General features: G+C 55.5%; 3 protein-coding genes across 4 annotated transcripts; all 3 read left to right on the plus strand.

The window, feature by feature from the left end:
• The first annotated feature begins 285 nt into the window (after window positions 1–285).
• TPI1 (triosephosphate isomerase 1) lies at window positions 286–3,124 on the plus strand. Its single transcript, XM_051638451.1, has 7 exons — window positions 286–510; window positions 1,192–1,315; window positions 1,401–1,485; window positions 1,603–1,735; window positions 1,951–2,036; window positions 2,207–2,294; window positions 2,553–3,124. The coding sequence occupies exons 1-7, from the start codon at window positions 399–401 to the stop codon at window positions 2,669–2,671; spliced, it is 747 nt and encodes a 248-aa protein (XP_051494411.1). The 5' UTR covers window positions 286–398; the 3' UTR covers window positions 2,672–3,124.
• A 5,131-nt stretch (window positions 3,125–8,255) lies between these two features.
• Window positions 8,256–13,930, plus strand: LRRC23 (leucine rich repeat containing 23). Of its 2 annotated transcripts, none has more exons than XM_051626456.1 (7): window positions 8,256–8,426; window positions 8,503–8,615; window positions 9,428–9,681; window positions 9,778–9,908; window positions 12,338–12,474; window positions 13,074–13,302; window positions 13,574–13,930. In XM_051626456.1, the coding sequence occupies exons 1-7, from the start codon at window positions 8,256–8,258 to the stop codon at window positions 13,610–13,612; spliced, it is 1,074 nt and encodes a 357-aa protein (XP_051482416.1). In that variant the 3' UTR covers window positions 13,613–13,930. The 2 variants fall into 2 exon arrangements, with proteins under 2 accessions (XP_051482416.1, XP_051482424.1); XM_051626464.1 differs by lacking the exon at window positions 13,574–13,930 and adding an exon at window positions 13,376–13,567.
• Window positions 13,931–14,103: 173 nt separating this feature from the next.
• ENO2 (enolase 2) lies at window positions 14,104–23,682 on the plus strand. The gene is made up of 12 exons (XM_051642989.1): window positions 14,104–14,280; window positions 17,200–17,291; window positions 18,213–18,308; window positions 18,593–18,651; window positions 19,662–19,731; window positions 19,906–20,039; window positions 20,683–20,905; window positions 21,340–21,537; window positions 21,666–21,867; window positions 22,076–22,184; window positions 22,322–22,380; window positions 22,725–23,682. The coding sequence occupies exons 2-12, from the start codon at window positions 17,207–17,209 to the stop codon at window positions 22,792–22,794; spliced, it is 1,305 nt and encodes a 434-aa protein (XP_051498949.1). The 5' UTR covers window positions 14,104–14,280; window positions 17,200–17,206; the 3' UTR covers window positions 22,795–23,682.
• Window positions 23,683–23,863: the final 181 nt, after the last annotated feature.

The raw sequence follows: 23,863 nt of genomic DNA on the forward strand, positions 1-23,863 counted from the left end.
CAAGAAACGCGTGCACGTGGCACGTCAGGGCACGTCCCAGAGGGCAGGGTGGGCTTTCTGCGGCCCGAGTGCTGCCGATGGGTTCTGTGCGGTGCGCGGTTGTTGGGGGGGGCGGGGATCACGGTTATTTGTTGGGGTGCCCTGTGGGTTTTTCCACCCCCGCCCTCCCCACGTGGACGGCTGGGAAGTTCCTCCAGCCTCTTCCGAGCACGCCCAGGCCGCGCTGGGAGCGGGGCTGCGGGGGGAGCTGCGGGCGGGGCTGCGGGCGGGGCTGCGGGAGGGGCTGCGGGCGGGGCTGCGGGAGCTGCCGGGACATAAAGGCGGGCGCCGGGAGCCGCGCGGTGCCGCTGCTTGACCTTCGCCTTGTGCTGCGGTGCGTGGCCGTGCTCGCTCCCGTCATGGCGCCCAGGAAGTTCTTCGTGGGGGGCAACTGGAAGATGAACGGCGACAAGAAGAGCCTGGGCGAGCTGATCCAGACGCTGAACGGCGCCAAGCTCTCCGCCGACACCGGTGAGGGCGGCCGCACGTCGCGCACGTCGCCCCGCGGCTCGGCGGGGCCGCGGGAAATGTCAGAGGGCGGCGGGGGCTAAAGATAACTCGGCGGCGGAGCTAAATATACCCGCGACACCGGATCGGGGCCGCGTGCCGCCCTCCCCCGGGGCATTCCCCCGGGAAGGGGGAGGCATTCCCGGCGGGAAGGGGGCCCCGTGCTGCTCCGCCCGCCCGCCCCCCCGGGGCCCCGCCGCGCTCCCTCGGCCCCGTGTGCGCCCGGCCGGCCCTGGAAGGAGCGGAGCCCCGCGGTGTAGCCGGGCTGCGCTGGCCGGGCAGGCTGTGGGGCCCGCGCCGCCCCCGGGTGCAGCCCCGGGCGGAGCTCGCTGCTCGCTCTCCCGCTGGTTCGGCCCGCTGCGGGCAGCAAGGCGCGGGGTTTGCCGCGGTTCTTAGCTGGGCCCTTTCCGAAAGAGCCAGGTGAACATGCCGCAGGGCCTGGCTGTCGGCCTAGTATCACCTGCCCGCCCCCGGGGAAGTGCTGCTTCCCTGCCTGCAGTCACCAGGAAGTGGGGATGCTCCTGCTGCCGAGGGCCTCCCAGCCGGGGTGGGCTGGCCGGGCCTCCTCTGGAGCAGAGGGAGGGATCTGGGGACAGCGTCTGCCATGTGATTACCTGGAGGGTCACCACCTTCTTGGCCTTCCAGAGGTGGTTTGTGGAGCCCCCTCCATCTACCTTGACTTTGCCCGTCAGAAGCTGGATGCGAAGATCGGGGTTGCGGCACAGAACTGTTACAAGGTACCAAAGGGTGCCTTCACAGGAGAGATCAGGTGAGCCCACAGATAAAAGTAAAGCCAGGCTGCCTCTGGGATGTGAATTTCCTCCAGAGGTGTGAGTCATCTGCTTTCTCCCCAGCCCAGCAATGATCAAGGATATCGGAGCTGCGTGGGTAATCCTGGGCCACTCGGAACGAAGGCATGTTTTTGGAGAGTCTGATGAGGTGAGTGACCCTGGAGTGAAGAGATGTGCCTGCAAAGGTTGGAGGGAGGAACAGCTGAAATATGCCTAGAGGAGGGGGTGTTGCTTATCTGTTGCCTTGTTGCTTTACCGTTCCCAGTTGATTGGGCAGAAGGTAGCTCATGCTCTAGCTGAGGGCCTTGGAGTCATTGCCTGCATCGGAGAGAAGCTGGATGAGAGAGAAGCTGGCATAACAGAGAAGGTGGTTTTTGAGCAGACCAAGGCCATCGCTGGTAAGGGAGGAAAAGAAGGGTGCTTTTTTCTGCTTAGGACATTTGGGAAATGGCTATCCTGGCCTTCCTTGTCAGGTGTATACAAACGTTGCTGCAAATGTTCACTCATAACATTAACATGGTCATGTTGATAAAAGGCTTACATGTCCCAGAAAGTTTTCCAGCTTTACCCTTCCTAGCAGAGGGTACTGTGCTTACCTATTCCTTCTTCCCAGATAACGTGAAGGACTGGAGCAAAGTGGTTCTTGCCTACGAGCCAGTTTGGGCTATTGGAACTGGTAAAACGGCAACTCCCCAACAGGTATGAGCAGGGGGAAGGTGGCTGACTAAATGGCCAGCTGACCCTTCCCACTCAAAAGATCTTCTTGAAGATTCTCTCTGAAGACTTTCTCAAAGAGATTCTTGTCTTTGGAAGAGAATTGTGTGCAGAATGGCCCAGGCCCCAGTGGGACTGTCTCTGTTCTGTCACAGGCTCAGGAAGTTCATGAGAAGCTGAGGGGGTGGCTGAAAAGCCATGTGTCTGATGCTGTTGCTCAGTCAACTAGGATCATCTATGGAGGTAAATGAGTCTGATGCCCTTGTCCAGTACAGGAAGTGCTTAGTTTGCTTGTTGCTGCAGCTGTACTGCATGCTGTGCTGGTGAAAAAACTTGAGATTGTCAGAGCATGAAGAGCCACCTACTAGCTTGTTTTGGGTAAATGGGAGACAGTCTTACTGTCTGTGGAGTTAAGATGTGGCTAGTACCTTGCAGGTCTCACCCTGGCCCCGTTTCCCAGAGCTGGCCACATCTGACCTTAAAGTACTGTTCCTTCCTTAGGTTCAGTCACTGGCAGCAACTGTAAGGAGCTGGCCTCTCAGCACGATGTGGATGGCTTTCTTGTTGGTGGAGCTTCTCTCAAGCCAGAGTTTGTGGATATTATCAATGCCAAACACTGAAGCAGCCTGTGAGGAGCAGTCCCTTGCAGTTAAGAGCAAGAAATGGAAGCAAGAAGGGACCTTTCATTGCACACGTCTCAGTAGAGAGGCCTCCTCTGAGGCCTTCCCCCTCCACGGTCATTGTTCTAGCTGTGCTGCTAACCCCCACCACAATGTTGGAGTCTTGTTAGTGGGAGCCTGTCTTGGCAAAGCCTTGACAGCCTCCTCTCTGAATTGGCAAAATCCTTGGTTGGCTGTTGACCTGTAAGACCCCACAGTCAACCTGGCCAGTGCCTCCCCTTTCTCTGCAATGCTGTAGGGGGAGGGGGCCACTGGTGCTGGGGGAAGGAAGAAGGAACTACAGTCTCTGGCATCCTTCAGCTCCATCAGCCAGGAGCCTGTCAGCTTAGACCCTTGTGAGATGTCTTACCTCACCTGTGTGCCGTACTGAACAATAAATAAAGAAAAAGCAAAGGTGTGTCCTGGGTCTTACTCAGAAGCAGCTGGGGACAAGGACTCTACAGAATTGACTACTCTGGGGTGGCTGGTTGCAGAGAGCGTAGTGTGGGTTTTCTGGGCTTTTCTTTGAGGGCCTTGCACAAGTTCAACCTCCATCTTGGCTTCTGTCACATTACAGCTGCTCTTGGGGCCCATGGTGATTTGTGTGCACCTCTCCTGTCCTTGTGGTTGCTGGAGCCTTTGGCTGTCCCAGGAGTGAGCTGATCTTTCCAGGCAGGTTTGGTTATGTGCTTATCCCTACTCTCCCTGCCTGTGATTTAACTGATTTAGCTGCTCACGAAATGTAGAGAGCAGAGCAGGTCCCCCTTTAAGCAGGGAAGGCTGTGTGCCGAGGCTGTGCTTGCTGCCTGCTTGCAGCCATGTCCTGAGGGGTGAGGAAGCAAGACTAGATGTTACTTCCCAGCTGCTGTGACAGCGAGGAGATCTGAGGTAGTACTAAGGCTGATGAAAAAGGAAGAGCCTTGAGGAGGAGCTTAGCTGCGGGTCGGTATGTCCTTGGGAGCCTGCAGGCAGAGCTCTGGTTCGGAGCAGACGTGCAAAGGGAGCCTGTTCGTGCCGGCTGAGAGATCCTCTCCCGTTTTACGTTTTCAGTCCACAGGTTTTGCAGCTGAGGGCATGCTCCTTTCCTGATACTCCAGCTGTTGCTGTGTTGCCCTGAAGGGCGAGGGACCAAGGCAGCCTGGGGACACCCGCTGATGCTGCGGCTCCTCCTCTCTGCCCCGGCGCAGCGGAGGGGACGGCCCCGGAGAGCCCCGGCCCATGGGGGCTCACCCCTTTCCCGGGGGGGCTGCGGGGACCCCCGCCTCGCCCCCGGCGCTGCAGGAGCCTTCCCGGGCGGGGCGGACGCGCCCTCGGGCGGCAGCCGAGGCCTCCGCCGCCCCAGCCTAAAATGGCGCTGGGAGACCGGGGGGCATCCCCGCTCCCCGCCGAGAGCAGGGTGGCCCCGGAGCCGGGCTGCCGGCAGCCTCTGGGGCTGGAGGGAAGCCCCATCCCGCAGGAACGGGGGGGGAACGGCCTGGGAAGGAGGAGCCTGACTGCAGCCCAGCAGTGGCAGCGGCTGGCCCGGGTGCCTGCAGGGGGGCGTGGGGGGGAGGGTGCTTCACCGCCAGGACAAGAAAGCCCTGAAAGCTCCGGTTTCTGCTCCGAGCAGAGCGTGTGTTTCTGGAAAGCTGGCGGGGCTGCACCTCAGGGTGTGTCGGGGCGCTGGGGTGGGCATGAGCAGAGCTGAGGTGACTCCGTGCGGACCTTTGTCAAAGCCGGTGCCCAAGGCTGCTGCAGCGGGCAGGCAGGGCTGCTGCCAGGGATCGGCATGGGCTGCTGCCAGGGATCAGATCGGGCAGGGCTGCTCCCAGGGATCGGGCAGGGCTGCTGCCAGGGATCCGGCAGGGCTGCTGCCAGGGATCGGGCAGGGCTCCTCCCAGGGATCGGATCGGGCAGGGCTGCTGCCAGGGATCCGGCAGGGCTGCTGCCAGGGATCGGGCAGGGCTGCTGCCAGGGATCGGGCAGGGCTGCTCCCAGGGATCGGATCGGGCAAGGCTGCTCCCAGGCATCCGGCATGGGCTGCTCCCAGGGGTCGGATCGGGCAGGGCTGCTGCCAGGGATCCGGCAGGGCTGATCCCAAGGATCCGGCAAGGGCTGCAGCTCCGCTATGCCTTCCCGGTCCTGCCCAGCCCTGCCCAGCCCTGCCCAAAGCAGGAAGAGCCAGGGAGAGTGACCTACATACAAGAATACAGATGGGAGCCAAGCATTGATCTCGCTGCTTGGTGGAGAACAGAGAAGCACAGAAGCATTCATTTAACGAGGAATAAACTCGTAGAAAATACTTTCTGCATCAGCAGGAGTGCCAGATTTTTTTCTTTTTTTCTTTTGGTTTAATCTTTTTATCTGCTTTCTGGCAGGACCACAGCTCTGTGGAGTGGAGATACTGCCAGATTCTTGCTACAAATCATAGTGGTTAGATTTTAAACAGGTTGCTGTTGGGAAAAATGGGTTGTGCCAGCTCTGACAGCCTGAGGGAGGCTACTGCAGCTCCTGGTCCTTAGCCACGACCAGCAGCCAGCTTGAGCTTGTATTTCCAGTAGGCTCATACACACACAAACACACCTATACACCATATATATACACAGAGACCCATACAGGGCTCTCACATGAATGTAGCCTCATCTCACCCACTCCTCTGGCTGAGTAGGATGGAGGTAAACTAATGAGCATGCATAGGTATATGTGTGTGTGTGTATGTATATATATATATATTCATACACACATGTATGTACAGCATGGGTCCCTCAAGCAGCTGGGCTCAGTCTACCCAGTAGCTGCCCCTCAATCCCAGTCCCTCCACTCCCTCTGGTTCCCCAGTAACCCAACCTCCCTGTGGTGGTCTTGTCTCCAGGGACCTCTCCGTTTCCCACCTTTGGTTCCTCCCATAAGCATCCCCTAATGAGCTCTGTGCAATCCCCAAACCCTCTTACCCTGCATGCCATCCTGTGCCCCACACCCCTGTATGCAGTGACCCCCCTCCTAAAGGTGCCCTGGGGCTGGGGCTCCCCTGGGACAGCCCTGGGAGGGGCCCAGACAAGGTGCCACTTCCTCTTTGTCCCTAATTTGCGTTCCTGCCTTCCATTGTGCCTACCATTGGGCATGTGGAGATGGGCCTTTGGCGGGCTGGTGGCTCCTGGGATGGGTCTGGGAGCAGCCTGGCAGGTGCTGTTCAGTCTCCCCTTCCTGCTGCTGTCTCCCTGTGCTCCTTCATGGGCCTGCAGACAAGCTTTTAGCACAACACCTCCTTAGTGATCAGTACAGTTAGATCTGTGATTTATTATTACATATATACACACATACACTAAAACCACATATATATATATATACATATATATACATTCCCTAAATAAATAAATTCTCATTAAAAGATTTGAGTTTGCTTCTGTAATTTGTCTCAAGTATTTAAGTGTCTTCTACAATTTTCTCTTAAGTTCTTTGGTCACCTATAGCCAAGGCAATTGAGCCATATGTTCCTGTTATAAGTCTACATAAAACGTGCATAGGAGCACACAAGACTTCGACCAGTCTGTTCTTCAGCATAAAGGGATGATGGATGGAAGGAAGAGCCTGTCATCACTTTTGTTTCAGCACCAACTCTGGGGATTTGTGGAAGGGCTCCTTGGCAAAGGCAAGAGGAGTTGGAATGCTTTATGTGTGGAGGGTTTGGGGTTTTTTTTGCAGTGGATATACTGGAAAACCACATCATAGGCAGGGCAATGACCAGGGAGTGAATTCAGATGGGGCGAGTCTAGCGCAGTGGAAGAGATCAGTGCTGGCACACGTGCTGTGAGAGTCATGTCTGATGGTTGTGTGTCCAGCTCAGCTCAGACCAGCTTATGGGTTGCATAAGCCACAGACGTTGCCTGGGGGTTGCGAAGGACCAAAGTGCACCAGAGGAAAAGGAAGCAGGGCCTTGGACTTTGTTACCAGCTGCAAAACACGGATGGTCATCAGCTCTGAGCAGCATTCCCAGCTGATAAACACCCAGGTCTACCCAGCAGCTGCCCACAGGCACCAAAGCCAGGTGGGTACTGGTGTCATCCAGTGGGCACAGGCAGCCTCAGCTCTTCCCAGCCTGGAGGACTGAAGTATTCTTACCAGGACACCTTCCTGGCATCTCAGAGATCATGTCACGGAGGCTTCACACAGAGCATGAGCCTAATTCTGCTCAGCATGTTAATTAAACATTTACCAGAGGGAAAGTCTTTCCTTGAAGATCCCACAGGAGTGACCTGTGCAGCCGGGCCTGTCTTTGACAAAATGGGCTCCATTTTGAGTTGGGGGTGGGTGGACAATGTGACCTCCAGTGGTCCCTTCCCACCATAGCGAACCTTCAGTTGTCTGGACATGCTCTTAAGGATTATGAATACCACCCAGGTAGGAAGGGGCAGGAGTGCTTGGGAAGGTTGAGTAGGACTGCAAAGTGCTTCTGGTGAAGGCAAGATGTGCTCAGAGCTTTTCACGCGGAATGTAAAACCAAAAACCACAAGCCATGGCAGGCGGAGCAGGAAACTAGCAGAAGGTATCAGCTGGGAAGATTATGACAGCAGGATGATGAGAAAAGAAACCACAGGGATCTTGGATGGCTGATGAATGGCAAGTGAGCAGCGCCAGGCTTGCTGAAGGAAACAGTGCTAGAACAAACTGGAACACAGAATCACAGAATCACAGAATCCTAGGGGATGGAAGGGACCTCGAAAGATCATCTAGTCCAACCCCCCTGCCAGAGCAGGGTCACCCAGAGCACATCACACAGGAACGTGTCCAGGCGGGTTTGAATGTCTCCAGAGAAGGAGACTCCACAACCTCTCTGGGCAGCCTGTTCCAGGGCTCTGTCACTCTCACAGGAAAGATGTTTTATCTGATATTCACATGGAACCTCCTATGCTCCAGTTTGCACCCATTGCCCCTTGTCCTATCACTGGTCATCACTGAAAAAAGCTTAACTCCATCCTCCTGACTCTCACCCTTAACATATTTGTAAACATTGATGAGGTCACCCCTCAGTCTCCTCCAAGCTAAAGAGACCCAGCTCCGTCAGCCTTTCCTCATCAGGGAGATGTTCCACTCCCTTCATCATCTTTGTGGCTCTGCGCTGGACTCTTTCCAGCAGTTCCCTGTCCTTCCTGAACCGAGGGGCCCAGAACTGGACACAATACTCCAGATGCGGCCTCCCCAAGGGAAGACGCTCACTGCTGGCAAGGCGCTGGAAGGCTCTTTCCGGGGTCTCACCCGGAGCTGACGAGGCGCTGACTTGCCCCGATCCGGACAGCAGGAGGTGCAGACGCGGGGAGGCTGCCGGCAGCAGCGGGGGCCGGGCAGGGCCCGGAGGGAACGCCGGCCGGGCGGGCGGGCAGCCGCGAGCCCCGCCCCCAGCCGCCGCGCCGCGCGGTTGCCATGGCAGCAGGCCGGGCCCCGCCCCCGCGGTTGCCATGGCGGCGCCCGGGCCCCGCCCCCGCGGTTGCCATGGCAGCGGGGCGGCGCGGCCCGCGCAAGCTGGCGGCGGAGGGAAAGGCCGGCGCGGCGGGAGGCGGGAGCTGCCGGCATGGAGGGGGAGGGGGAGGAGGAGGAGACCCCTCAGGAGGAGGGGGAGGAGGAGACCCCTCAGGAGGAGGGGGCTGAGGAGGAGGGGGGGGAGGAGAGGGGGGCCGTGGAGGGGCAGGAGGGGGAGGAAGAAGAAGAGAAGGCCCTGTCGGAGCAGGAGGAAGAAGAGCAGGTGAGGGCGGGCCCTGCGGCACCCTCGGGCTGTGGCCGGGCCAGCTCTGGCGCTGTGCTCTCTGCTTCTCCCCCAGGTGCTGGAGCCCTGTCCCCTGACGGAGGAGGGCCTGAAGGAGGGCCTCTCGCTCCTCTGTAAGACCAGCAATGGCCTGGCCCATGCCTACGTGAAATTTGAAGCCAAGAGCAAGTGAGTGCGCAGCACCTACCCCAGGAGAAGGCCCCACCCCCCAGGCATCTGTGCAGCCATCAGACCGCTGGTGATCAGCTGCGTGTGGCAGGAGCATTTTCCAAGCCACGCTCTCCACCTGTCTGGCTTCCAGGCTGTGCCTCAGCACCACTTGTCCATCCTCAGCTCTGAGCTGTGCAGCTGCATCCACCACAGCCCAACACACTGGTGGGAACGTCACTGTCCCTCTAGCCCAGGAGGACCCTGTCCATCCCTCTGGACTGTAATCTCCTAGGTGGATCTGAACAAGGCGGTCTGTTGAAAAATACCCATTAAGCATCTCTCCTCTTAACTGGTAGCCTTTAAGGTATACACCTCTGGGGACAGTTTGGAGCTTCAGCCTCATCAGTACACCTGCATAACCTTAGACCTAACAGGCCTCAGCAAGGCTGTGTCTTTCAGCAGCCTCACAGAGATCTCAGACTGCTTTTTCCCACGTCCTTCCACACACTCCTTGGTGGTGCCACTGCTGTCTAACAGACACCCACTGCCCCCCAACTCACCCTCTTCTGACAGATACAGTTCAATGAGAATAAACGCTCCCTGTGCTAGGAAAGCAAGTCCAATATTACCATTCCACCCTGTCAACAGACTATTTGGCCTGTCCCTCTCACCTGCCATTTTCTTCCTTCCCTCAAGCAAGCCTTCCTAGGACTGCAGGGAAGTGGGAGAGCAGGATGCCCTCCCACCAGTAGTGCTGAGGAGCAAACTGAAAGCTGGTAGCAGGGGGGAAAAAGAAGTGAGAACTTTAATTCCCATCCTCCCTCCCACAGGGACTTGACAGACATCAGCCTGCTTGAGTACTTCATTCACCTGCGGTATGTGGATTTGTCAGAGAACAAGCTGAAAGATTTGTCTCCACTGAGCAGCCTCACCCACCTGCTTTGGCTGAACGTGGATGGGAATCTGCTTACCAGTGCCTGCATGCAGGAGCTGCCCTACCTCCAGATCATCAGCTTTTCTCAGAACCGCATCAAGGATGTGGAGGGCATTACTCACCCCCGCTTAGCCAACCTCAGCCTGCAAGGTGAGACACACCACCTCTCTCCCTTCTTGTGCCTCTAGGACACTCTCCTCGGGTGGGATTAACTCTCTCGTCATTTCTTCCTCATCTCTAACTCAGGAAATAAAATTCGGACAGTGCTGGGCCTGAGCCACGGCCAGTTGTTCAGCCTGCAAATCCTGGAGCTGCGAGGAAACAAGATAGAGAGCACAGCAGGGCTCAGCCTTCCCAAACTCGAGAGTCTCTATCTGGTAAGGGATCAGCCAGCTTGGGGAGTGGGAAAGAGCTGCTGTACACCCTGTATAAGCTTCAGTCTGAGGTGGAAGGGAGATGCTGCCTCCTTCAAAGCAGCAAAATTTTAATGCTAGCCTCTTCAGTTCAGTCCTCCCAGCCCAAGAGAGGAACAGATTTCAGAGCGCTAAAGAGACAAAGTTGCTTCTTTTGGTTAGCTCCTTCTAGCTGTCTGCCCAGAGAGTGTTGAGGCAGTAGCCACTGACTAGTAGTTCCTCTGCAGGGAATGGTATTCTCTTCTGGCAGTGCTAGGCAAGCCTGTATTCCATATGTCCTGGAAGCCCCAGAGGTCAGTGGGGAAGGCAACATGTTTGCTCTGGGTGACGGGGAGGTGACACCTCTGTTTCCTCTGTGATGGGGAGAATCAAATACTGGTTTAAAAACCAGCACAATTATATGATTCACACCTTCAGCTGCCAAAACAAACAAACAAACAACAACAACAAAACACCCTGATTGAACATCACAGTGAAACTAAGATGGGAGAGGCAATTTCCTAATACCATAAACAGTTGCTTCAGTGAGCATTTACTCCTAGAGATTCAAGTGAAGAAGGTACATATGGCTTAGTCCCATGCATCACACCTCTTTAAAAGCAATTAGAGATGATGAAGGCTTAGAAGAGCTCTATGGTTTCTTTTCATCAAGACTCCCTGGCAGAAAACACTGAGGAGAGTGCTTGCTGAGATTGCCTGCAACTTCCTGGTAGAAAACAGATTTTAGGACTAGAGGTGCTGGAAGAGGGGAAGTACAGAAGTCATAGAATGGTTTGGGCAGGAAGGGATCTTAAAGATCATCTAGATCTGCATGGGCAGGGACACCTCCCACTAGACCAGGTTGCTCATAGCTTCATCCAACTTGGCCTTGCACACTTCCAGGGAGGGGACAAAAGTCACTGGATACAGTACAGAATTTCAAAGTAAAGCCACTCACTTTAGTGAATGATTGAAGGGAAGCAAATACAGCACCTATAAATTTATTAATTTATTTAAAATATTTAAATAAGCTTCCTGGCATGACTGAGGAATTTCTGAGCTGCACATGCTAAATGGACAAATTGCAAGACATGATTATTAAAATTAGAACACCTGAATCATTTATCAGGAATATTTGGGGCTTGGATTTATCTCCTATGACTGCTTACCCACTAAATAGTTTTGGAGAAGGGGGGAGGTCTCTCCCAGTCTGCCTTCCTTTCTGAATAAAAATATTGGTATTACTTGAGGAAGCTGTTAAATCTGTTCACACAATCTACACTACATCTCTGCCTTTCCTCTTTTTCCCGTTGTGTTATCCTCTTTATTTGTCCCAGCGGGTCCAGACTTTTCCTTGTCCAGTTTTTATTAGAGTCCTTCTTTCCCACAAAATGTCCGTTTCCTGAGTGACCCTGTTCTTCTGTCCCACCAGTTCAGCCAGTGCCCTTTTCACTAGTCTCAGGCCACATCACTGCCTGGGTACCAACAAGGAGCAGAGGGCACAACAGCACCTCTCTTCCTGTTTCCCGTGCAGGTATCTGTGTCCTTAGGGATTGCAGCCCTGATCCACAACCTCACGGGAAGCCCTGTGCAATTCCAGGCTGGAGAACATGGCAGGGACGTTGTAGTTACCTGAGATGTTCCAAACTTGGGCTGCACAAGGCAGTGAGCAGCCCGACCTAGCACTGGGGTTAGCACTGCAGTGAGCCCAGCCTTGGATAGGAGGCCTCTAGTGGTCTTTTCCAGCTGGAATCCTGCTGTGAAACTATTGCTGAAATTCAGAGCTTCATACTTCCCTGCCTCATAACTCACACAGCAGTGAAGTGAACGAAATGCAGTTATGGGGAGCTTGGGACTGAGAAGACACATTCTTCCTGCTATACAATTGTCAGGTTTTTTTTGCAAAAAAGGTGCACCTATGGATGGATAACAACTATTGGTAGTGGATTCTCCCACAAGAAAAGCAGCTGACACTGGAAGATCCCTGTGCTACATGGACTGTGTGACTGAGAGGGGCTGGTTATTCATCCTTTAAATACTAATTTCAGGCTCAAGCCTTTGCTTTTGCCTCCACGCTGTTGCTCTCTGAGGCCTTAGGGTCTCAGGTTTGGCACTGCCATGGAAGGGGGTGCTGTAAAAAAGGCAGTGGAGTATTTGTCTGGGGTGGTTTTGGCTCAGTCACCAGGTGATGGCACAGGAAACACTTTTCCAGCAAACTCTTGTTCCTTGAATCTGGGTACTTAGAGCCCATTTGGGCAAGACCAGCGCAACCTGATGTAGCTTCAGAGAAGGCTGAGCTGCGAGTGGTAGGGAGTCTGAAGGGCAGAAAGAGCTTTAAAGGCTAGAAATAACTGCTCTTCCCTCTCCCGTGTGTACCTTTTTTCCTTTGCTCTTCCTGTCTCCCTGGTGCTCAGGCCCAGAACGTGATTCGGAGCCTTGAAGGCCTTGAGGGGCTAGAACAGCTAACAACTCTGCACCTGCGTGACAACCAGCTTGAGACCCTGGATGGATTCTCTAGTGGCATGAAGTGTCTGCGGTACCTTAACCTACGGTGGGTCTTCCCTGCTCTGTGTCAGGACCAGAGACTCCTTCATTAGGCTGTACTCCCATTTAGGTCCTTAGGATTTTCTGATTCCTCTGGAAGCTAAAGACCTGATGAGAATGGGCTGATCCTTACCATCCTTGACCGCTGTTTAGTGCTCAGCTGTCTAGGAATAAAACAGCCCAGGGCCTTTCCTGAGCTTCTCAGAAAAGATCTGCCTCTCCACTTACTCTCACACCCCACCTCATACTTTTTATTCCTTGCCACAGCTCCTTTGGATGCCTCTCTGCATGTTCTCTGTCTCAAGGACAAGACAGCAAGTGCCCTTTAATTCTCGGCATTTGCCACACAGAGTGATTGATGGTGGTATCACACCATTCAAAGGGCTGTTTGAGCACAGAGAAATCCAGAGATGTCCTTTTTTTGTCCCTCAGTCTGGGCAGCTGCAGACAGACCTGGATCCTGGATCACAGATCTGTGGTCTAAGGTCTAGAGTCTTATCACTCTGGCAAGTTTCCTTGGTCTGCCTTGTCAGCTTATTGTTCCAAAGGGACCTCACTACTTGTATGTGTCTCTTTTCTCTGCTGTCTGTGCTTCCTCTTCTTCAGGAACAATAAGATCAGTAGCCTTCAGGAGGTAACAAAACTGCAGGTCCTCCCAATGCTGCAGGCACTGGTGCTGTTGGACAATCCATGCTCTGAAGAAACCAACTACCGACTGGAGATCCTGATCCAGCTGCCAAACCTGCAACGCCTCGACAAGGAATTGTTTGAGCCAGATGAGCAGGAAGAGGCACAGAGAATCCGCCAAGAAAGACAAGAAAAGGAAGCAGAAAAGGTAAGAAGAGCATGGCAGAGGGAGAAGTGAAAGGAGAGAATCAAACACACTGATCAAGCCTCTCCTCATCTAGGTTACATGAAGGCTGAGGGAGTTCAGTCCCAAGAGCGGAGGAGACTGAGACAGAGTCTGGGCTTCACAGCCTGATTGTGTGATGGCAAACATGGCACCTGGATTGCCATTCCTGGCCTCCACTAGCAGAACTGGATGGTGAAAGGGGAAAAGAATTTGGGCATGGAATCATTTAACTTCTAGCTCTTTCCTTCTGCAGGAAATTGAAGAACCTCCCCAGGATGACGTGACTGAGTGACTCCTGTTTTTAACACCTGTTCCAGAGCCAGCCAAGATTTGGAAATTTCTTCCCCTGCATGTGCAGCTGGAATAGTGAGAGCTGCAGATAGCAGAGCTACTTTCACCTCATTTTACCCCTGGAGAGGAGGGCTCCCCATCCTAGTCCTGGAAGGTGCCCTGAGGTGATGCAGTGTTTTTGCAGTCGCTGCACTCGTGTGCTCTATTCTCAATGGGCCCGAGAGGGAAAAGGTAAAAAAGGAAGGTTACAGGTTCTGTGGTTCACCTTATGGCTCCCAAAAATTCTACAAGATTTTCTGATTTGAATAAAAATAATTAATGAGCCTAGAATGACTGAAATTGTTTATCCTGCACACCCACTCCTATTCCCTGGCTCTCTCACCCTCGTCTGTCTGTGCCTATCCCTTGTCTGTCTCTCTCTCTTTCTCTCTCCATCCTCTACGTGCTGTTTGTAAAGCTTTGCTAAATCCTGACTCATCGCAGCTCCGGGTCACATGCTGCTGTCCCGGCCCTATCAGGGGCGTCTCCATCCTGCTGCTGCTGCCGCCGTTGGCTTAGAGGACACATCATCTCCCCTTGAGGTCCTGCATCCCTCCTGAGCTTCATCCTCTCTCCTTTCCACCAGCACTTTCTCAATCTCTCCTTCACCCCTGGTGAGGTAAGAGGAAGGTAAGTGTCTCCCCACGGCCATCACCCCCCTCACCTCATGCGTGTTTCTGCTCCCCACCATGTGCCCTCCAAACCCCACTCGCACTTTGGGGTCCCTGCGGAGAAGGACCACGCTGAGCGGCATTGACAACTGAACTCCCCTCACTTCCTCCCCCTGCTCCTCCCACCTCTTTCTCCTCACCCCCCCCACCCGCCTCACTTTTCTGTCGTATTTTAATTTCAGGTACTCCCTCCTTCCCTGTCCCCTGCGAACATCATTCCAGATGTAAACCCCGGGAATTGCAGGAGGGGGGGCTGGCAGCCAGGGACAGGTGGTGCTGCCAAGGGCATTGCCGGGAGGTGCTGCAGGACGGAGTTTTACCTGCGGGAGGGGACGGTGGGGGGGGGGAGGAAGGAGGCAAAGCTCACTTTGGGCACTGCTGGGGAAAGAACCCACCTCAGACCAGCCCCCAGTCTCTCGAGGTGTTGACATAAACACAGGCGCTCAGCCGGGTCCCAGGGAAAGGGAGGCAAGAGAGGGGATGTGTTCTCATCTGCACAGCCCCACACCCACGGGGGGGAGGCGGGGGGAGAGGGGGGTGGGCAGCAGGGAGAGGAGGTGACAGTCAGGCAAGCAATAGCTGCATCAGCCACGACACTGCAGCAGTGCGGGCTTCCTGGGAGCAGTGCCCAGCCCGGGGGAATGGCAGCAGCACACGGGACTGGTGGGGGTGGCTTGGGGGAAGGGTCTTCACCGTGCTGGCCTGCCTGGCCGGGAGGGGGAACGGCTGCACGGGGGCACTCCAGTGAGATGATGCCCTGGGGACACGCAGTGCCACGAAGCAGTGCCCACAGGAAGGCACTGCATAAGCGACAGTCTCCTGGGGTGCCCTGCACAGCACCTGGTCAAGGGAGGCTGCCCAGCCTCCAGCCTGACTCCCCTCTCCTCACTCTGGGCTATGGGCTCCCTGCTATGGCTCCATCCCAAGCCCTTATCCCAGCTTATCTGCCTCTGACCTCCTTTCAGGACAGTGCAGCTGATGCCAGGGATTTCAGGGTGGTTCTTTGCTCTATTCAAAGGAAGGCAAACAGAGGAGGACATGGGAAGGAATACAAGTAGAGGGAAGGGTGCAAAGGACTAGAGGGGAGAAGAAAGCAAGCGAGTGATGGGTGGGGCAGGCAAGGCTAGATTTTGGCTTGTCATTTGGCTTCCTGGCTCCAACAGGAGCAGGTGGATGTGGGCAGAGAGATGTGACCACAGGCAACATGACCACACAAACAGAGAGGTCCCGCATCTGGCACTGGTCTTGCTGTCAACACTTTAATGGGGTGCTGTTTCTCTCTCCCCCCCTGGAGGCTGCTGGGGCATGGCCAGGGCACTGCTGCAAAGGAAGCTCGCAGCTGCACGGGCACAGGTCTGGAGGAAGTTCCCGCGGCGTGTGCCAGATGGCATGAGGAGTGCTGCCAAAGCGGCTGATGGGGGATCCCAGCCCAGATGGACGTGGTGGAGGGCCCCGTACAGGCTCCAGAGAGCCCTGGTGTCACTGACTGAAACCCCCCAGTACGGGAAGCTCCTGCAGAAACTTCAGAGCAGCGCGATTTCCTCATGCCCGTGTGATTTCCACCCACCCCAGGCGACATGGTTGAGCGCTGACCCCAGCTTCCCCCAGTCTGCTTCTTGCCTCCCCTCAGTGCTGTGACGTGCTGTGGGCAGCAGCCCCCAAACCATGCCCCAGCCCTGTGCTGAGCCCCTGTGCTGGCCCTGCCCCTGCCAGATGCTCGCACAGCGTGATTCCGACTGGGGGAAAAAAACGCCTCCCGCCACCCTTGCCCTGGCCTGGCCCCTGCACCCAGCTCCGTGTGGGTCTGGCTCTGCTTGGGGTTCAGTGAATCATCCGTGGGAGCTGGGGAGGGAAAGCCTGGCAGGGGTGGGGGTGTGGGGTGACACATGCCTCGCAGCTGCTGCTCCCTCGCTGGGGAGGAGGAGACGCAGCTCCCCAGCATCACAGCTGGGGGAATAAGGAGGTGGGACTGGATGGGGGGGGGGGGTGAGTTATATTGGACCCCCTAGGGAGCAAACTCCAGCAAGGGAAGCTCTTTCCGTCAGCCCTCCTCACCCACCAGCCTGTTTTCTGCGTCACGTTTACCTAGGTGCATGCCAAGTCTCCTCACCCTCCTCATCCGACAGCGGTGCCTCCCAGTCCCATCGACTTCCCTGTGGTCAGGAGCGGAGTGAAGGGTTGGGAGGCTCGGGCAGGGCCAGGCCCCCCCTCCCTCCAGAGCCCCGTCCGCCGTATCTGAGGCATGGCGGCCTTCAGCAAGATGGCTCCTGCGCCTGCCCTCGGCGCAGCCTGGCCCGGCTGCTCCTGCGCAGCCCAGCCGGGGGTCTGCAGGGGCAGCTCCCCTCCCCACGGGCTGGAGAGGGGCCCAGGGTCTGCCCTGCCCTGCCCGGCCGTGCCTCCAGCCCCCGCCGCTCGCCGGTTCCCTGCCCTCCGCGCGGGGACATGGCCTCCCTCCCGGCCTGGCCCCGCTGGGGACTGTCCTGTCCCCCGGCAGCGGGAAGGGAGGCGCTGGGAGCTGGCACCTCAGGGCTGTGCCAGCTGATCCCCGGCAGCAGGGAGCACTGGGAAGGCAGGGGACAGTGCTCGGCTGCGGGCTGGGGAGAGAGGGAGGGAGCGCTCCCAGTTTGTCCTCTGCAGTGAAGGGACGGAATGCATTCACGTGGATAGCCACTTCCTCCAAAAATATGGGGAGAGTCCCACAGTCTGGGTTTTAATAACAATTTCTACATTGCCTTGAGCCAGTAATTTTAGCTCCAGCTCCCCATGCTGCTCTTCCTTGAGCTGCCTCCTCTCTGTCGGCGTCTTGTCTAGCTGTTAGAAGGGTGAACACCACGTCCTGGGGCTTCTCAGGGCTGAAGGCATCTTGTCCTCTCCACAGACTGACCATGGCAGTCGAGAGGATCCATGCCCGCGAGATCCTGGACTCCCGTGGGAACCCCACTGTTGAGGTGGACCTGTACACACACAGAGGTATGTGGGTGAGGGTGAAAGAGGGAAGGGCAGTCCTGCCCACCCTGGCAGAGCTGGTGCTGCACGGCAGCCTGGCAGGCTCTGCTGAGAGCACGGAGGGTCTTCTCTGGTGAGCCCCTGACAGACAGCAAGACAGGGGACGACAAGGCCAAAACTCTGCTTGTGCCTGTGTTTACGTGTGTGCTTAGCAGCTCTGCATGTGTGCTGGGCAAGTCATGATGAGACAGCTGTCTGCCAGGGATGTGACTTGAGCCATGTGCCTGCTAGTAGCAGGGATGGAAAATTTTGTGAACATTTACCACCTTGTCCTATCCCTGTGATGCTCTGCTGCAGCTGTGCTTTTAGCCCTGGGACACAGCACAAGTTTGGAAACACGTTCATGGCCATGCTCATGAGAGGCTGGAAGGTTTATTTATCCCCAAGATTTCTGTGCAGGCATATACATGCACACGTGTCTCAGCTGGAAGAATTGTACCTGCATGGGGCCCAAAGCTAGGTGGGCAGAGGCGTGAGGAGCAGTGAGGTGCCAGAGCAGGCATCTGACCAGTCTCTTCCTTCTTCACTGCGGCAGAAACCCAGCCCCAGTCTGAGAGGGAAGAAGCCACTCTCGGTTGTGGGTTGGGCTGCCTGTGGAATCAGGAGGAGGGCTGAGGAGCCAGACTTCCACCCGTCATTCCTAGTTCTGGGAATGATGTGGGCCTCTGGCTGGTTGAGGTCCAAGTTTCCCTCTCTGAAAGCCGTGGGTGCAGCCACCCTAGTGCTCCACCTCTGAGAAGACCAGCCATGAGCAGCCAGCCAGCAGGGCCATCCATTTGCAGAAGTGGTGGCCCCCTCCTTTCCCATGGAAGCAGGACAGAGGCAGGTGCATGCAGGTTTTCCCTCCTTTTCACCCTCTCACGCCCACGTTTTGCTGTTTCCCAGGCATGTTTCGAGCAGCGGTCCCCAGCGGCGCGTCCACTGGTATCTACGAAGCGCTGGAGCTGCGAGACAACGACAAGTCACGTTTCCTCGGGAAAGGTGGGGAGGTGCCTGCTCTGCACCCCTTCCCCAGGGCTGTGTGTGGGACTCCATCAGAGGGAACTTACCCGCCGGTGGGACGTGGATGTGTCCCACTGAGCTCAGGGAGACCATAGAGGCACAGACCTAGCATGAAGTGAAAGATCAGGCCTTGACCTTTCCTCACTGTCCCCCTCTCTCAGTCTCTCTATGGGTCCTCTCCTTCTTTTCACTCTCCTCTTTGCCTCACCCTCTCTCTCTCTCTCTCTCTCTCTCTCTCTTTCTCTGTCTCTTCCCTTCTTTAGGGGTCCTGCAGGCCGTGGATCATATCAACAGCACTGTCGCCCCAGCTCTCGTGGGCTCTGTAAGGATTTCTCTTTGTTCACCCTTGTCCTACGCTTACTCTGGTCTGTCCCTGTCCCTGATCTGTCTCTGCCTCTCTTCATCCCACGGGGTTAACAGACATGGTGATGCTCGCTGTGAACCCCCTGCCCTCCCCATGCCTGTATGTGTCCACAGTGATCTTTTCTCTGGGACAAAAGGACGTAACGCTAACAGGTCCACTGCAGCATCTGTGCCTCCTAACCAGTCCCCCCCTGTAGAGCTCTCCCTCTTCCAGATGTGCTCTTCCTCAAGCACTGAATGTCACCCACCTACTGTGGCCTCATACCCATCCATCCCACCCAGCACTCCAGGTGTGATGAGCAATCACTGTACCCCTGCAAGGACTGGCAGCCCTCCCAGCACAGCCTTGCAGCGTGGTGGTGCCACATCTGCAGCCTGTTTACAGCAGAAGGCCTGGAGCCTGCTCTGAGGAGAGCTGAGCTGAAGCCACACATTACACCCTGTGCAGACCACGGGGGATCTGGCTGAGAGGCCAGGTCTCTCCCCCCTGAAAGATACCTGGCCTGGTGGAGGGCTGCCTCTTTTGGACCTAATCCTGTGCTCCACCTCGCTCCTGGGGACAGCTCCGTCCAGTCTACATTTGCTTGCTTGGGGTTGAGCATGTCCTGTCATTCTGCCTAGCTTCTGTGTGACCCACAGCACCACAAAGCTCCTGGGAAACTGCCAAAAGGCTGGGTAAATCCCCAAGGGGCTTCTGTGTCCACCGCAATCCGTGGCCTTGCCTGGGCCGCTGCCGATCCCCTCTCAAGCCTGGGTACATCTACGTTGCACTGCAGCAACATCATGGTGGTTACCTCACTTGTCTGTGCACTTAGGCACTAATTTCCAGAGCTTTGTGTGCATATGTTCCCTCACAAGCTAAAAAGGTCTCTGTACCCCTGGCTTCTCCATCAACACCTCCTTCCTCACACACCAGCGCCAACAGCTCTTCTCAGCCTCCCCATCTCAGGAGCTGTTCCTTTCTTGCAGGGCCTCTCTGTTGTGGATCAAGAGAAGATTGACAATCTGATGCTTGAGATGGATGGCACAGAGAACAAATGTAATTAATTCTTGTTCTTTTTGGCCTGGGAAGTAAAGACCATGGGAGGCTGCAGGGTTGGAGCAGGGAGCACTGTCAGAGATGTGGTGAGCCCAAGGCTGGGATAGCGAGGGCACCTGCTGGGCAGGAGGCCATTACCTGTGAAGCCTAACTCCTCCTTGGTTTTGCCCACAGCCAAGTTTGGTGCCAATGCTATCCTGGGAGTTTCACTGGCCGTGTGCAAGGCGGGAGCTGCGGAGAAGGATGTCCCCCTGTACCGCCACATTGCTGACCTGGCTGGCAATTCTGATCTCATCCTTCCTGTGCCAGTAAGATTCCTCTGCCCTTGATATCCACCTTCAGAAACTCCAAGAGAAACTTCAAAGGGTGTGTTGGGAGATAGAGAAGAAAGGGATGTAGGAAGGCCTGAGATTTCTCAGGATTCAATCCTGAGATGACGAGCCCGAGGGGGATGTGGCAGGGGTTGTGGTGAGGGCCGAGTATCTTACTCTTAGCACAAAAACCAGAGGGCATCATGTGAACCCTCTCTGGCACAGTTCAAAACAAGGGAATGTGGATCTTCACACCAGGGGTGGTTGCCCAATGAAATCTCTGCACAAAGCAAGTTGCAGATGTTAAAATTTTCCCAAGAGTCAAGGAGAAAGGTTCCTGGAAGGCAGATTGACTTAGCACTGCTGATAAATGCATACAGATAGACACAGCACAGATGCACACACATTGCTTAGGAGATCTCTGAGAGGGAAATGGGTGGGAAAGTCCAGCCATTTGCTTTGAGCTACCCCTGGAAGGAACAGCCCAGGCTGATGGGTGCCTTTAGTCCGATTGCCTTGTAGCTGATGTGTTATGCTACCCTGCGGGATGTGGGCATGAATGGGCTTGGTGACTTCTCTGAGAGCCTCCTCTAGGTGGTGTCAAGACCTTCAGCTTTGATTCTCTTACACACTCTTCCAGGCTTTCAACGTGATCAATGGAGGTTCCCATGCAGGCAACAAACTGGCCATGCAGGAGTTCATGATCCTGCCTGTGGGAGCTGAAAGCTTCCGTGACGCCATGCGCATCGGGGCTGAAGTCTATCACAACCTCAAGAGTGTCATCAAGGAGAAGTATGGCAAAGATGCTACCAACGTGGGTGATGAGGGAGGCTTTGCCCCCAACATCCTGGAAAATAGTGAAGGTGAGAGCCCTGCAGAGATGGGGTATCCCTGCTTGTAAAGCTGTGGCTTCCTATACCCTGGTCACACCATTCCCCAAAGATTAGTTCAAAATATGATTCCTCATTGTCATTGACCTCCTGTGCTGGGGAATTATTTCTAAGCTCCTTCTTCTAGGGGTGGCCTTGCTCTGTCACTAAAGACAAACCTTTCAAGCATTTGCATACTTTTCCAAGGCCTTCCCCCAACTTGTCTCTGAGCTATGATGTATTTTCATTCCTCCTCATCCCTTTGGACATGGCGTCCATAGCTCCTTGTTGTTTCTGTTGTGCTCTGGGCTCCCTTCTACTCCTCCCATCACAATCTCAGTGGCTCTCAGAACCCTCCCAGAGGAGGTTCCCACTGAAAGGCAAAGATCTCTGCACGGGCTGACACTCTTGACTGCTCTTCCTCCCAGCTCTGGAGCTCCTCAAGGAAGCTATTGACAAGGCAGGCTACACAGACAAGATTGTCATTGGGATGGATGTGGCAGCCTCCGAGTTCTACCGTGATGGCAAATATGACCTGGACTTCAAGTCCCCAGATGACCCAAGCCGCTACATTTCTGCAGATGAGCTGGGTGACCTCTACCAAAGCTTTGTACGTGATTATCCAGGTGAGCTGCTGTGCTAGGCAGTAGGGAATCAGCACTGGTGTTGCGTTCTCAGCAGCTGCATCCGTTCTGTGTTTTTGGGGTGGGAAAGGAGATAGCTTTGACTCATGGCTCCTCTGTTGTCTCTTCAGTGGTGTCAATTGAGGATCCCTTTGATCAAGATGACTGGGAGGCCTGGTCCAAGTTCACGGCCAACGTGGGGATTCAGATAGTGGGAGATGACTTAACAGTGACAAACCCCAAGCGCATCGAGCGAGCTGTTGAAGAGAAGGCCTGCAACTGCCTCCTGCTCAAAGTCAACCAGATTGGATCTGTCACGGAGGCCATCCAAGCGTGAGTCAAGTATGCTGGCCCTCCTGCCCTGCCAGGGGGTCGGTGACGAGCTGCAGCAGGGTGTCATGCTATCAGTTGGATCAATAGACTATTGTCTCTACTGGAGAGAAGGCTGCCAAGGGTGGGAGGAGAGGGTGCCTGGATTTCACCCTGTGGAGGTGGTGGCTATAGGAGGGGGAGCTACTGATCGCGTTTCTCGCTTGTGCAGCTGCAAGTTGGCCCAGGAGAACGGCTGGGGTGTGATGGTGAGCCACCGATCTGGGGAGACCGAAGACACCTTCATTGCTGACCTGGTTGTGGGACTGTGCACCGGGCAGGTAGGCGAGACCCAGGCCATGCACAGGCCTGCAGGAAAGCAACACGGTGTGGAGGCAGAATCCCCTGCCCCGGCAAACACAACTGGTGCAAGTCATAACAGTGTCTGACAGTGCTTGTTTTGGGGAATGCTTTACAGATAAAGACGGGTGCTCCCTGCAGGTCTGAACGCCTGGCTAAATACAACCAGCTCATGAGGTAAGAGACTCCAGGGATGGGAGCAGAGAAGAGAGAATGGGGGAGTGGCTGATTGGGGTTGGGAGGAGCTGAAAGTCCAGGGATAGATGGGGCTTGTGGGGAAAATGTTATGAAGACAAGGCGTGGAGATGACAGTAGGATCTTGGGGAGGTCTCTGGAGCAGACTCCTTCCCTCCTCCTTGGCATGAGGGTGCAGCCCCACATGCGCAGGAGCTGGCAAGAGCTGAGCTCCTCTGGCCAATGCCAACTTCCCGGCCAATGCATCTTGTCTCTGGCACCCTGCTGTCTCTGATGCCCCTTCACAGCAAGGATTGTTCCATGTCCTCTCTGTCTCTCTCCTGCAGGATCGAGGAAGAGCTTGGTGATGAAGCACGCTTTGCCGGACACAACTTTCGCAACCCAAGTGTTCTTTGAACGTTGTCCCCAGAGCACAGCCACCATGCTGCTCCTTCCCACCTCACAGACTCTGAAGCACCTTTCCCTCTACTCTTCCCTTTTTTGCTCTTTCTTCCCCCTCTGCCACCCGGTTCCCTCTCACCTCAGATCCCCTCACGTTCAGGTGTCCCTGGCTAGATGTACCAAGGTGAAGGATGAAAGAGAAGCCTACACCCTGTCCCTTGCTTCAGGGTCACAAGCATTTCAGGATCTAGGCATTGTGTGTCTTTTGGGTTTTGTCTTTTTTTTGTGCAGGGTCACGCCTGAGCCACCCTTGTTCACGTGTTAGATGACAGCAGAGCATGCTGCCCGGTCTGTGTCCCTTGTACGCCGAAGCACGTGCAGTGATCATATGTGTGTTGGCTGGTGTGTCTGGACATGTGTCGCACCCCTAGCTGTGTTTGGATGAGTGTCACCAGTGGCTGGCTCTCCTTGTGCATGTGTGTAGGTGTACGTGTCCTGGCCTACGGTGTCCTTGTGCCCCAGGCGTATGGTTGCGCTGAGCCCTGGTGGGACCCGAGGGTCCCCTCCCTCCACCCCCAGTGCTGTGCTGTGTTGGGCTGTGCTTGCCAGCAGCTTGGCCTTGAAGTGCCCTGCTGTCCCTCACTGGGTGTGCCTGTGTGTGCTAGCAGTCTCCGGGTCAGCACATAGCACTGGGGGGCAAAATATTAGAACACATCCGTAAAAAAACCCATGCTCTCATTTGCTTCTCGTGACCTTTTTCTCTCTGATCCCTTCCCTCTTGCACCCCCTTCGCTCTCTCTTCTGCCCATAATGTTTGCTTCACCTTCTGGACAGCCCATGCTCAGCTGAGCACCAGACAAACTACAGATCCCTACATTCAATTAAAATTTATTTCACACCTGAGGTGTGTGGCTTGGCTTGATGTTTCTCTTTACAGTGGCTGGGAAACAGGGACATTTTGCCACCAAGGCAGGAGAAGCTCATGCAGTAAGGTAACCAAAACAAGCAGAGGGGACTGGCAAGAGAAAGAAAAGGCCCAGGTACCCCCACCTCCCTTCACAGCCTTGTCCCACAGCCAGCCTGC

The sequence above is a fragment of the Apus apus genome, chromosome 1, assembly GCF_020740795.1.
Source record: "Apus apus isolate bApuApu2 chromosome 1, bApuApu2.pri.cur, whole genome shotgun sequence".
NCBI lineage: Eukaryota > Metazoa > Chordata > Aves > Apodiformes > Apodidae > Apus > Apus apus.